We start from the raw sequence: 13,652 nt of genomic DNA on the forward strand, positions 1-13,652 counted from the left end.
GTGTGCACAGGTCAGTAATAAAGGCCATGTGCAGTATATGCCAGGGTCCGCCAGGGTGCGCCAAACGCAAACCAACGGGGGAACTGATCGCGTTTAGGACGTATACAATGTCCGGATTAGATTTGGGAAACCTCGGATTCCGGTCACACAGATTGTCCTTTTAAAACCGAACATTTAGGGAACTCAATGGATTTCAAGGAAATTGTGCTCATGTGTCATATACTATGATAATAAATCATAATAATAATACTCGCAGTTAGATTGGACATCGACGTATTCTACGGACAATTCTAACGAAGAAAGGGGAGAATCAAATGATCTTCTTCAAAATAGATTATTAAATATATGTTCATATAAAACATACATCTTTATACATACATATAAATATGAATATGTATGAACATCGGTACATAAACTGTGTTTACTGAAGGAGTATGTTGACGTTATGGGGTAAGTGGGCGGGGCCCCTAAAGCCTGAAAAGCGCATGCGCAGTGGATTCAGCGTTCATCTGGCCCTTGTAGCACGAAGGCTCCTTAACGAGGAACCGGACTCCATTAACCCAGTCCCTGCTCCGCGTACAGAGCATTCAGAAACATGGCGAGGTACCTCCGACCCCCCAACAGCTCCCTGTTCGTCAGGAACATCTCGGACGAGTCCAGGTAGGTCCAGCCGACGGGTCTTTATAGAACCTCACTAGGCCGCGGAGACCTCGATATAATGGAGACCTCGATACCCGAGCGGACCGAGCTCTAATATAGCCGTCTGAGGGGTCAGAGGTCAGACTAGGGGACATGTGGCCCCTTTAGGTCTTTCTCCCTGCAGCCAAACTACATTCTGCTCTCTTTCTGCTTCTGGTGTCGCCATGCTGGAGGGGCTCATCTGCGCATGTGCGGGTCGAGCTTTTGTTTGTCGTTTTTCTGTAAACCCGACGTAGCTCCTCGATAACGCTGCTGCTGTGATCCACATGAAGTCATGATGTGTCTCATCGTGCGTGTTGTGCCTATCTCTGTCGCTCTGGGTTTCTGCGCCTCAGGGTCGTGTGAATTTAACTTTGAACTGTGAATCGGCCCAAGGGTTTTTTGTCCAAGATGGATCCATGCACATACAGTATTAAAGTGTCTAATATTTGTGAGTGTCAACCGATGGCCGAGGCGGACTTATTATGGTGTGTTCGAGATGCCTCGTCATATACCGCCCTTACTAGTTGCTCTTGTGACGTATTTTTTTTTACTTATAGCGTTCCCATTTGTCTATGTGGATATCTGGGTTATTGTTAGCTACATTAGCCTCTAACCCAGCTCGAAAACAAACGACACAACTTGACATTGTATTGCACGCACAGCAAGACCGTGCAATACACCAATTGGTGACCGGATTAAGCAGCAATTTCATCGTGTGTAAGAGCATTTCAAATCGACATTAAAATGTCCAACGTGGTACAAATATAAAGAAAATGCATCTCATTACGGGCGCAGCCATCTTTGTTTGTCGAGTCGTACGGTCGCCCCACTGAACTCGTTGGACCCTCAGAATCCCGAGATATTACGACCAGAAAGCGGCGTGCCTCGGGGAAAAGCCGCGATTTCCCACATTGCAACTCATGCGGCTGGTATACGAGGTATCTGGAAACCCCCATTTGACATGAGGTGTTGAACCCCTGGGTCTGCAGCCTGCATGGTTAACATTAAAGGGGTGATATCATGCTTTTCGACCTTTGCCTTAGACTGTTATACGTGTATACATGTATTACGTATGCTAAGCCAGAAAATTCTAAATCCGAGGCAGGGGGTGTTTTTCCACCGAGAACGCCCCTCAATAAGTGCACAGCTTGTTCGTGCTCAAACTTTACTTTCGTAACGCTGTGACGTCAGCGTGCAGTGGGCGGTGCTGAAGTGGATTGGTCCCGCCTCCCGGTTACCCACAATGTTTACAACTTTTCGAGGTTGGGAATTTGCCCACACACGCACAACACGTTCGACCAATCACAGCAGACTGGGCAAATCAGGAGGGGGTCTTAAAGAAACATGATACAAAACAGACTTTTTTAAATTTGAAATTGGTTTTGCAGAAATGAAGTGTAAATAATGAGGGGTGTTTCTAACAAACAGGCATGTTACCCTATTCTAGTAGTCCCCCCCCCCCCCCCATGCAATTTCAAGTCTAAAAAGGCTTGATATGGGATCTCTAATGTCTTGTTCCATGCATCCAGGCCGGAGGACTTGCGCCGTGAGTTCGCTCGCTATGGCCCGATAGTCGACGTCTACATCCCGCTCGACTTCTACCACCGCCGACCCCGCGGATTCGCCTACATCCAATATCCTTTCTCCCCGTGGTGGGTTGAACACAGAGCTGACCTTCTGCTTCACAGGGACCGGCGTCTCCTCCCCCAGAGGAAGGAGATCGCCGAGTCTGATTTGTATGATTATATTTGTAGATATGATCATGTTTTGCCATCTTATCCTAGCTATCTCTGTTGTATACGGGGAATGGGTTAACCTAGCGATTTTAAGTGCTCAGTAGTACATCTTCGGTACCGACAGTGGTGTATTTCTTGTTTCTTTCTCCTGACAAATGTACTTATTGTAAGTTGCTTTGGATAAATGTAAATGTAAATGTTAGTGCGACGAGAGGAAGTTGACTGTTGTTGTAGCATCCTGCGGTGGGACGACGTGCTAACCCTGATCTCTTCTGTTGTTGCCTCAGAGATGGTAAAGATACAGTTGGAGCCGTCCAGTTTAGAGTAGCCCCGTTAAGACCAAGAGCATGAAGACAAAGAGAGAGATGGGCCCAAGGAACAGAAAGAAAGAATGAAAGAAAAGAGTTTATGGGGCAAAGACAAGCAGGAAACAAGTCAAGTTCTTCTGCCAAGCCAATAAAGAGCAAGCACAAGGTCAAGGTCAAAGGTCAAGCATGTTAAAGGTAACAAGTCAAATGTTTTGTATCCTACCCAATCCCATCTCTAGGATTCTACCACTCCATACTGTCTTACTGTCTCTTCACACCTAAATCACTCCAATCTGGCCAATCAGACTTTCCCTTCCAGTGAACTTATTGATCCACACACTGTGGTCCTTAGTGAACCCACCGCTCAAACTGTCTGATTGACTGCCTGTCGACAGCAGGCGACCGACGCTGTAAAGACGTCAGGGTTTACAGCAGATCCTAGTGTCTGGCTCCTGTGTTGCCGCCACCAAAAGCCTTAACCCTCCTAGCACGTTCGAGGACGTCCGCGACGCGGAGGACGCTCTCCACAACCTGGACCGCAAGTGGGTCTGCGGCCGTCAGATCGAGATCCAGTTCGCCCAGGGAGACCGCAAGAGTACGCACCCTCCTCCCGCCCTCATGAAGCCAGCGTGAGCCCCGCTAGCCGGCTAACCCCGGCTGGCGTGGCTCACCGCCGCTCCCTCCTCTCCCTCCAGCGCCCAACCAGATGAAGACCAAGGACTCTCCCCCCCGGGGGTCCTCGCGCCACGACGACGGCGACCGCCAGGGCCGGAGGAGACGCTCCCGGAGCCGCAGCTACGAGAGACGGCGCTCGCCGAGCCGCGGCCACGGAGACGCCCGCGGCCATGAGCGGCGCCCGCGCAGGTCCAACAGCCCCCGAGAGTGAGTCACGACGACGCCGTCGCTCACGCCGCCACTAGTCAAGTGTCACTTGCTAACACCTCCACAACGACACTAACTACGCCACTACGTCGCCAACACCATCATAACGCCATAACGTCACTAAAACCCCACATCCCCACTAACGCCATCACAACCCCACACTCAGGTCTGTCCTACCAGGTCACGTGATGTACACAATGACTCATCCTTACTAAGATAACTATTTATCCTTACCAAGTCATCATAAGTCGAGTGTTGATTCGGCTATGTCACTAGAGTTGTTCCGATAGATGCCAGCATCGGACATTTCTCCGGGCCTTTCTACAATGCGGTATCGGCCTGGAGGGTAGTCTATTCTCCGGCCCAATGCATCACATGACTAGCTCATTGACCGCAAAGACCATGTCAAGCACATGCTCTGCATGTTATAATAATTATAAATGTAAATTACCTTTTTACCTGGAGAGAAAAATAACGTGTTGACGTTAAGTGAACTAACTATATCCATTGCCGTCATCGTAAGGCATCCCTTCAATGAGAAAAAGTGCTGTTTGTAGTAACAATAGATGCTACATCGGTATATACTATAGTTCAGGAATTGGAAAAAATGGTATCGGAACAACAAGAATTAATTGTGACTATGAATATACAAATGTACGTGGAGATATCAAAAGGGTAAGCGTCATTTAAATCCCTACGTAACATCAGATCTGGACTAAAGTTACTCCCCCCCCCCCCCCTCCAGGTCTCGCTCCGCTGGCCGCAACAGACACAGCCCGCCCCCTGACCAGGAGAGGTAGGTCTGCCAGCACACCAGAGAACCGTTGGAACACCAGGGTCGAACAGTTACAGTAGTGTCATGTCCGTAGGCTGTTTCATTGACAAATGAGCTTCTAAGGAACGGTCCCTTGTATGAAAATGCCACCAAATAATCCCCTCCTACCTGATGACCACCTCAATGTTTATTTTTTTATGCCCAGTCGAAAGGTTGTTGGTGCGAGCTGTCACCAAAATTGTACCGGGGCGAAAATTGTACCTCCTACGTAATCCGCGTTCGAAATATTAAGTCATCGTTCGACATGATGGTCCGTATCCAGGCAGGTCTCAAAAAACATTCTCGCTCATATTGCCAAAGACGAAATAACATAAACCAGCTAACACTTGTTTTTACTTGATATTTGTCTTGTATTAAAGTTAGCTAGTAAACTGAGTGTTTAAAGTGTATCATAGTCTAGCTAGCTTGTGTTAAAACACTCAGTTTACTAGCTAAATGCGATTAAACAATTAAATACAAGTTAGCAACGCTAATAAATGTAATTTGTAAAATAAGTGTCGTCTGTTTCATGTTATTTCGTCTTGTGACGCTCAATGAACGAGCGCGAATGTTCATGAACCTTCCCACGTCATCGTTCGACGCGATCGTCCGTTGCCAGGCAGGTTTGGATTACGTAGGCGGTACAATTTTCTCCCCCGGTACAACTTTGGTGTGACAGAGCCCCAACGTCCTCTTCCTCTTGACTCCTCCCTCTCCCCAGGTACAGAGGCCCCCCCCGGGACCACCACAGACCCCCCCAGGGCCCCGGGTCCCGGAGCCGCTCTGCTTCCCGCTCCCCCGCCAGACAGCGGCCCAAGGCCCGCAAGAGTCCGTCCCGCTCGGCCACCCCGCTGCAGGACTTCCACCCCTCCTCCGGGGGGCGCCAGAAGCAGAGCTCCCGGCGCTCCTACTCCCGCTCCCTGTCTCGCTCCCGCTCGCGCTCCCGGTCCTGGGCGGGGCGCGAGGCAGACGCCCGCTGACCCCCCAGTGTTTTTAGCCGTGTCTGTTGGCAGGGGGCCAGGTCGCTAGGGGCCTGGCCGACCTCCACAGACATCTTTAGTTTCCGTGGCCCCCGGTGAGCTGACTAGTTAGGGAGCCGACCGGACGTTAGTCAGGATTATTTGGTCTAATTGGTTTTTTTGTGTGACGACAGTGGTCGCAGTTCACCAAAGTGATATTTTTCTACTTACCGTGTTTCTGTTTAGTTTGTTCTGTTGGGTTCTATCTGGGTTCTAGTAGTTCGACTCAGTAGAGTACAAAGCATTGAATCTGTTTTTTCTACTTCTTTGCGTGCAAAGTGTGCGTAGCGTCTTGGGAGGAACGTGGTCTTGAACTTGTATTCAATGCTTTCTGTATCTGGCAATAAATGGACAAATTCAAAGATCGGCTTGAACTTCTTGGACTTGAAAGTCTTGTTTCAGATAAAATACCATTGCTTCAGTTCAGACAGCGTCCGTTGTAACAAACAAGTCGTACTAATTTGTTAGTTTTCAAAAATGATAGAGTATTGACTTTAATGACAAGTATTGAGTATCGACCCGTTTCCACCTGCTCAGAAGTAGAATACTTGAGTATTCTAATAAAAATGTATCATTTAATTTCATGTTATCTTGTCCCAATGGTTACGGAGTAGATCAGTGGTTCCTAACTTAACAGCCATTTCTCCCCTGAGACACTCTGGATCCTACAGAGTACCCCAGAACCACCGATGGATCCAAATTATGATTTTGTTTATAATTCTGCTGCAGTAAATACTGTAATGCATAGGATTCACTGCCTTGTAAGCAAAATGGTAGCTATTCCAAATGTCGTCTGACATGTCACTGTCGTGAAGGTGTCTGTCTGAAGGCATCTTCTGAAAGGTCAGTTTGGCCTTCCCCCCCCACATGACTCAGCCATGTCATAGTAGCAGGACAACGAGGTCCTCACCATAGTGGAGTCTGACTATCCCTAAATAGCATCTGTCGCCGTTAGACATTTCTTGGTGTTACAAAGTTGTCACAATTGGCGTCCCCAAAAACTGCTTGGTCTGTCTTGTACTTAAAATGGTTACATTTCGAAACGACACACAAACGCCGAAATGTAACCATTTTAAGTACAAGACAGACCAAGCAGTTTTTGGGGACGCCAATTGTGACAACTTTCGAAAGAGACGGCTTCCACATTATTTCACCGAGACTCCATTCACTTGATGACGTCACGCGCTCCCGTTGTACTCCGTCGGGTCACAGCTAGCTGTTGTGATAGCCACGACGTCGCGGAGCACAATGCTAAGACTAAACTGTTGTATTTAGTGTCACTGGATCTCTTAAATGATTAACCGATTGGATGGTTATAAACCGGGTGTTTGTGTGGGGACCGCCGTTTAAATGGCTAGAGATAGACTAGCTGCTTGCTACATGAAGTTTACTTCCGATTGAAGCTAGCTGCTAACAATGCTTAAACATCTTTATGCTGTCTCTACACAACTATATGCCGATATCTATATATGAAAGCAGAGACGCAGTTGTCAAACGGTGTAAGCCTAATTTTTTTGATCTATTAACTAGATGTGAAGGAATAATGTCAACTACAAGTGATGACAACACTGATACTTTGATCCTATTTCCATCTTGGAACAGCTCAACTTTTCTATATTTGATCTCAAATGTATTCAAACTTTAGCCGTTTGTTTAACTTGTTTTTGCTTCAAACCATTTTACATTTCATAGTCTGGGGCCATAGAACCAACAATCTACTTACCCTTCACTCAAGATGCCATCCCGATTGCCTGCATGCACCCATTTATTGAAATATTAAACCAGCTGTGATTTAAAAAATAATGCATTGTGTAGGCAGTTTATAAACCTGCACGACTAATTTCAGAGTCAGCTATATTGTAACCTGCCTAATTGATATTCTATGAACATTATCCCTTACATAAGATAGATATTATTCTGTTGATGCATGCACTTATGTTTGGTACTGAGACTGCAGTCAGCAACAGGACTGATTTATAGACTTTAGGGCTCTAACTAGTGTGGAACTGGGAGTCCAGCAGGAAGCTGGACACTGAGGCACCAGGTCCACTGTAGTTCTTCAGAACTCGTCATGGGACCCCTGATAGTAAGGTGGCCCTCACATATCAAACAGGGAGGGTCCGTTAGCTGCTTGTGAAGTTAACCAGTCTGATGCTCCTAGATAAAGGAGTTCTCTTCCCTACACAATGGAACGGGTCAACCCCATCTACTCGGCAGCCCAGAATGAATGTAACGTTCTGGGTTATTGATGAATACGGTAAATCTTTCAAGCTCTAATAAAAAATATCAGATTAAATATTAATAAACATACTTTATCCTCCAACAAGTAGTTGCTAATGTATCCCAATATTGCTTTAGAATCTAGAATTGACTACTGTCCCGTCACTAATAACTAGAGTAAAATCCTGATTACATTGTTTCAACTCAAGAGGCAGACAACACAATTAGGGGGTAAGGGAAGGGATTTATTTTTTTGGGATAAATATTTGTTTAAACTAATAGTGCATTTCGTTCACATTTCGAATTAAAGCCAAATTGTACATGGTGGGCAAACATCTCTCATAATCGGTGACTTCGGACAAGGGGGGGACAAATTAACAGCCAATTGTTTTTTTTCTAAATTCGTTGAGACTTTTGCATACATGACAGACATTTCTCAATACAATTAACATGTCAGCGAGGACGGCCAGTTACACATGAATCACCACATTCAGTCATCAGCTAGCGGAGGTAAACGGAGGATTGAATTTGGCGTTTCAGGTACAAAATAAGAACCCTTCAGCATACTGAAGGGGGGGGGCATTAGACTAACATTACAATACTGTGCAAATCAGGCTTAAGTTTACCTACCGTTGGCCGTTGTGGTTAAACAGCCAACACATTTGGCGTTTTAAAAATGACCTTCAAGTAGTGGACAACAATGACGTTAAAATTAGAATTCTATTACAGGGCAAGAGCATTTAGAACCTTTCCAATAGGGGGAGACACGGGTCTCAACATTAAGGGGGTCAGGGCGATGTTAAAATAGGGGTAAAATCAGCAGAATCATAACCACAGGTCTGGGGCGGTCATACATGCAAAAGTCTCAGAGAAGAGGTCAAATGGTTTACGGTTTAGATCAGCTCATCTTGCACCTCCTGCATCATGACCCTACACTGTAGAAAATAACACATGTGCAGAGCACTGGAGAGAGACCAGTGCATACCACTGGAGAGAGACCAGTGAAGGGTGCTGAGCAAAGGATTTTCTTTTTTTTAACAAAAATAACTCAGCATTTGAAGTAGAGGCGTGTCGTAGCGCCGTACATTCAGTGTTATTACTAAAAATACTTTGTCACGCAGGGCGGAAGAAAACCCCCTGCATAATGTACATATGCTACAAGTATTTTTATACATTTCAATATATACATGGCTCTTCGGAGCTCGTGCTCTGGTACTTTGTTCTGCCAGCCGGGGCGGACTACAGCTGCTGTCTGGAGGGGGAAGGGGTGGAGAGGAGGGGTGTATGGGGGGCTCACCAGACCAGAGACCCCCGGGGGGGGATAGTCTACGCCCCACGCGTCTGATTGCAGTGCAAGAGAAGGGGGGGGGGGGGGCGGCAGTGAGATTCTGTACGTTTTGTGGATGGCCACACTATTCACTCTTTCTGGTCTTTCATACCACACATCAGGGGGGGGGCTTCCCTCCAACAGGGCCCGGGGTCGTCTCCCACTACCCCCCGCCTGCCCCAGTAAGCCTCAGCAGCAGCGCAGCCCAGCCGCCCGAAGGCCGCTGACCTCCGCAGGCGCTACGCTGCTGCCATGCTGACGGAGCGGGAGGGGCAGGGAGACGACAGTTCTGCGGGGTTCTGCTCATGGCCGGGGTTCGATATGGCACTAGGACCCCCCCGCCCGACCGCCTCAGGAGACGGCGGAACACACACGCGCGCACACACACACACACACACACACACAGAATAATGAGCTGTGAGGACGGGTGCGAGCTCAACTCCCAGAGTGCATTGCGCACAGCGCATTTTTAAAAATAACACAAGAGTTGACGGTCGCAGGCCCGGCGCAATCGTCTCCGGTGACCCTCCGGTACCGGGGGTTCTGATTGGACCTCATGATACGCAAGCCCCTCCTCCTGTATCTCTCCCCATCCCTGTTAAGTGTCTTTTCAGAATAAAGGTACAAGTCAAAACAAAATAACTGGGTCAAAAATAAAAAGGTCAACATACGAGCTGAGCTGGGTATGCGGGGACGTAAATGCTACGTGTGGATGAGCGTCAGAGCCTCCACGCCTCCAATGAGGGGCCTCAGCAAAACAAAACAGAAGAGCAGGAGCACAAAGGGGACCCAGTCCATCGTCCGTTAGGGAAACAGACTCCGCGGGGGGGCCGTCGCCCAGCAGCAAGGCAGCAGAGCGGCAGCGGCCCGGGTGTGGACCAGCGGCGCTGGGGGGGCACCGGGCTGTGAACCCGATGCCCCCCCACGCCCCGACAGTCCCCCGGACCGCTAGGCGCCGCTGCGTTGCTACCGGGCCGCGGCCCCCCCCCACGGAGCCTCAGTTCATGCGTTGGTGTGTCGAACTAAAAGGGAGGGGAGGGGGGGGTGAAAGGTCAAAGGTGAGTCCGCCTCAGGCCTGAACCTTGAGGAGGCTCTTGAGCTGGAAGGCCATGAGCTCGCGGCTGTCGCCGGAGCGCATGGGGAAGGACACCCAGTGGCTGGGGGGCCGGGGCAGCACGCTGGGGGAGGGCGGCTCGCTGAACTTGGGTCCGGCGAACTTTGGGCTCCCCTGTCCGGCGAGCAGCGTGTTGAGGTGGGACACGGCGCCCTCCCAGTTGTGGTCGTAGCTGGCGGCGAAGCGCACCGACGCCCCCTTCTTCTCGGCCGACGCGGCCTGCCGCGCCTCCAGGGAGCCGGGGTAGGCGGGGTTCTTGTCGCCCCGCCGGTGGTTGTGAAGGCCGCCCATGATGCCCGCGGCCGCTGCCACGGCGATGACAACACTCTGGTCCCGCCCCCTCTGCTTGGTCTTCTTTGGCAGCTGGCGTTCAGGGTGTGACACTGGAATGTTGTAGCGCTCTCCGCCTCCCATGGCTGTCAGACTAGACGTCACCTGCAGAGGGAGGGGGGGTGAGCACCTGGGTTAATCACCCGTCTCACTTCCTGTTACAACAGTAGAGCCACACGTCCATAAAGCAGGCACCCCATTCAGTCAAAACACGTCAACCACACCTAGACATCTACCGTCTACAAACATCACGTCCAAAGAGCACGTTTAAAAAACTTTCATGGTTTTAAATATATGGTTTGAATAAATTATAAATTCACTATATAAATGGATCCTTTGACCAAAATAACATACTGCATATTGTAAAAAATAAATATATATATATATATATATATATATATATATATATATATATATATATATATATATATATATATATATATATATATATATATATATATATATATATATATATATATATATGCACTTGCACTGAAATGGTTCTCACACAAATTGACAATTAATTATCTGTTGGATAATCCAACAAATTACCCAATGCAGACTTTTATTTAAATGCAATTAATAAATTTAAGAAAACTATGAAATAATTATAAAAATCAAAATTAAATCGAGCCATGATTGAACATATTGTATAAGGGGCTAAATAGGGTCCAGCGCCCTATTAATACCGGGGTGTCCCGACAACAACAACAACAAGGTAGCGACTCAGACGGCTGACGTCACTCCCCTCCCCCACCCACCTCTGTGTTGTGGTGCTGCTGGTGGAGCTGCCGGAGCTGAGGTGTCTCCTCCTAGTCGGGCTCCAGGTCCTCGTCCTGGGTCTACCTGTCCGCCGGGGTGCGCTGCTCATGGGCCGCGGAGAGCTGCTCAACATCAACCTGACCAGGCCGGGCACGGTGCTCAGGAGGCCGAGCTCTGGAGACGCAACACAAAAATATTAGAAACAAAGACAACATGAAAAAAAAATATATATAGACGATATTGTCAGGTTAAATATGTAGCTATAGATATATAGGTCATGGTGAGCCTTGTGACGTCAGGGCCACCTAGGCTCCAAGTGCGTCACGGTTAGACAGAGACAAAGGAAACTCGACGGTTTAGTAAAAAAAAGGTGTCATCTACCGGTATACTTTAACCGTGTCTTGGTTAAAACGTGTCTTATTGTGAAAAGAAGTGAACATTACGGAGTATTACTGTGGTAATCCAACGGCTTGAGTGCGTGTGTGTGTGTGTGTGAGTGCGTGTGTGTGAAAAACAACCCGTCGCTGTTGTTCTGGTTCTCCTGTCGCGACATGGTCGGGCGACAACGTATCAATCACAGAATTAAATCAAACATAGAGATCCAATCTCTATAAACGATTATTAAACCCGAGCCCAGGTCCGGGTACAGAAGCCCAGGTCCTGGCAGAGGAGCCCAACCACAACAAAGAAGAACAACAACATGGCGGCTCTCCTTACCGACTTCCTGCTCGGGTCTGGTCCGCTGGGAGCCTCAACGCCTCGAAACGAGAGAACTGAGAACTACAGGGACTGTATCTCCAACGAGAGATCTTAACTTCGTGGATGACTCTGAAGTTCTGTCTCTGGTCTGTCTCTGGTCTGTCTCCGCTTTGTCTACGCTCTAGCTCCGCTAGGTCTTCGCTCCTCCCGACTACGTTCTGAACGACTGCAACAAAATGGACTCCGCAGCTTCATTTTATATGGGCACGAGCCATTCGAGTTCCCACCAATGGCACGGCGCCTCTGAGGGACAACAGCCAACCAGCGACGCTCCGGCCCCATTCACGCCTGTTGCCAGAGAGATGACGTGGTGGACCCAGCCCCCACCCTTCTGGCCCTTTGTTCGGGGGCCCCGTCCTGACCAGAATCGCAACACAGAGATACCACCACGGCCAGAGAAACAGTTCGCTTCAATTATTTCTTATTGCATGTATTTTCCAGTCAATCAACACATGTTACGGTAATGTATAAAAAATAAATAAAATGAACAAACTAACAAACAAATTAAAAAAATGTTTAAACAAGGATGGAAGAACGTCCTAAAATCTTAAAGCCTTGAGGTTATGTGATTATGAACTAGTGCATTTGTGTGTTTTTATTAACTAATGGTATCGTTTCAGGAGTCTGAGGTCGTTAGGCTGTCTGACAACATAAATCTCTCAGGACCAAAGTTGAACAGGCAGCTGTTGCTTGTGAGGAGTGGTTAAAGCCTGCGACACCAGCCTCATCTCACTAAACTCCGTCCTTTCATCTCATTAACCCTACTCTCAGGAGGTTTATTCTTTAATGTAGAATATTCTATTCCTATTGAAACGGTTGTGCGGGGTTTAGCAGAACTGACCGACATATGAGCACAAGCCATATATAAGAAGTTAAACCTTTGCCTTATTTAGGTCTTATTGTGTCTTGAACATGGTCCAGTCTGAGTACTGTAGAACTATCCCATTTTTCTTAACCCCCGTCCCTGATTAGAATCAGGGTTACAAACTAAGGCAACAAATTTAAGAGTGGGTATACCCTAACCCAACTCCTCCTCCTAGTCCAATATTAACACAGGCCTGTCCCTAGACAAACTAACCCAACTCCTCCTAGTCCCATATTACCATAGGCCTGTCCCTAACCCAACTCCTCCTCCTAGTCCCATATTACCATAGGCCTGTCCCTAACCCAACTCCTCCTCCTAGTCCCATATTACCATAGGCCTGTCCCTAACCCAACTCCTCCTAGTCCCATATTACCATAGGCCTGTCCCTAACCCAACTCCTCCTCCTAGTCCCATATTACCATAGGCCTGTCCCTAACCCAACTCCTCCTCCTAGTCCCATATTACCATAGGCCTGTCCCTAACCCAACTCCTCCTAGTCCCATATTACCATAGGCCTGTCCCTAACCCAACTCCTCCTCCTAGTCCCATATTACCATAGGCCTGTCCCTAACCCAACTCCTCCTAGTCCCATATTACCATAGGCCTGTCCCTAGACAAACTAACCCAACTCCTCCTAGTCCCATATTACCATAGGCCTGTCCCTAACCCAACTCCTCCTCCTAGTCCCATATTACCATAGACCTGTCCCTAACCCAACTCCTCCTAGTCCCATATTACCATAGGCCTGTCCCTAACCCAACTCCTCCTAGTCCCATATTACCATAGGCTTGTCCCTAACCCAACTCCTCCTCCTAGTCCCATATTACCATAGGCC

The 13,652-nt window shown here is 48.1% G+C and overlaps 2 protein-coding genes across 2 annotated transcripts; one reads left to right on the plus strand and one right to left on the minus strand.

Annotated features, from left to right (window-relative positions):
• Positions 1 to 6: 6 nt before the first annotated feature.
• Positions 7 to 6,451, plus strand: srsf10a (serine and arginine rich splicing factor 10a). Its single transcript, XM_056592760.1, has 6 exons — positions 7 to 660; positions 2,211 to 2,315; positions 3,217 to 3,320; positions 3,421 to 3,607; positions 4,353 to 4,403; positions 5,143 to 6,451. Exons 1-6 carry the CDS (start codon positions 596 to 598, stop codon positions 5,399 to 5,401), a joined length of 771 nt encoding a protein of 256 aa, XP_056448735.1. The 5' UTR covers positions 7 to 595; the 3' UTR covers positions 5,402 to 6,451.
• Positions 6,452 to 6,899: 448 nt separating this feature from the next.
• On the minus strand, positions 6,900 to 12,126 carry pnrc2 (proline-rich nuclear receptor coactivator 2). Its single transcript, XM_056592753.1, has 3 exons — positions 11,911 to 12,126; positions 11,193 to 11,367; positions 6,900 to 10,536 (listed from the first exon to the last, which is right to left on the minus strand). Exon 3 carries the CDS (start codon positions 10,513 to 10,515, stop codon positions 10,057 to 10,059), a length of 459 nt encoding a protein of 152 aa, XP_056448728.1. The 5' UTR covers positions 10,516 to 10,536; positions 11,193 to 11,367; positions 11,911 to 12,126; the 3' UTR covers positions 6,900 to 10,056.
• Positions 12,127 to 13,652: the final 1,526 nt, after the last annotated feature.

The sequence above is a fragment of the Gadus chalcogrammus genome, chromosome 6 (genome assembly GCF_026213295.1).
Source record: "Gadus chalcogrammus isolate NIFS_2021 chromosome 6, NIFS_Gcha_1.0, whole genome shotgun sequence".
Classification (NCBI taxonomy): Eukaryota; Metazoa; Chordata; class Actinopteri; order Gadiformes; family Gadidae; genus Gadus; species Gadus chalcogrammus.

What these genes read in the sequence shown, in the direction of transcription:
- srsf10a (XM_056592760.1), top strand. Translation starts at nt 596, where the DNA reads ATGGCGAGGTACCTCCGACCCCCCAACAGCTCCCTGTTCGTCAGGAAC. An exon ending in CGCGGATTCGCCTACATCCA is followed by an intron (nt 2,316 to 3,216) that starts ATATCCTTTCTC and finishes CCCTCCTAGCAC; the next exon opens with GTTCGAGGACGTCCGCGACG. An exon ending in CGCCCAGGGAGACCGCAAGA is followed by an intron (nt 3,321 to 3,420) that starts GTACGCACCCTC and finishes CTCTCCCTCCAG; the next exon opens with CGCCCAACCAGATGAAGACC.
- pnrc2 (XM_056592753.1), bottom strand. Translation starts at nt 10,515, where the DNA reads ATGGGAGGCGGAGAGCGCTACAACATTCCAGTGTCACACCCTGAACGC.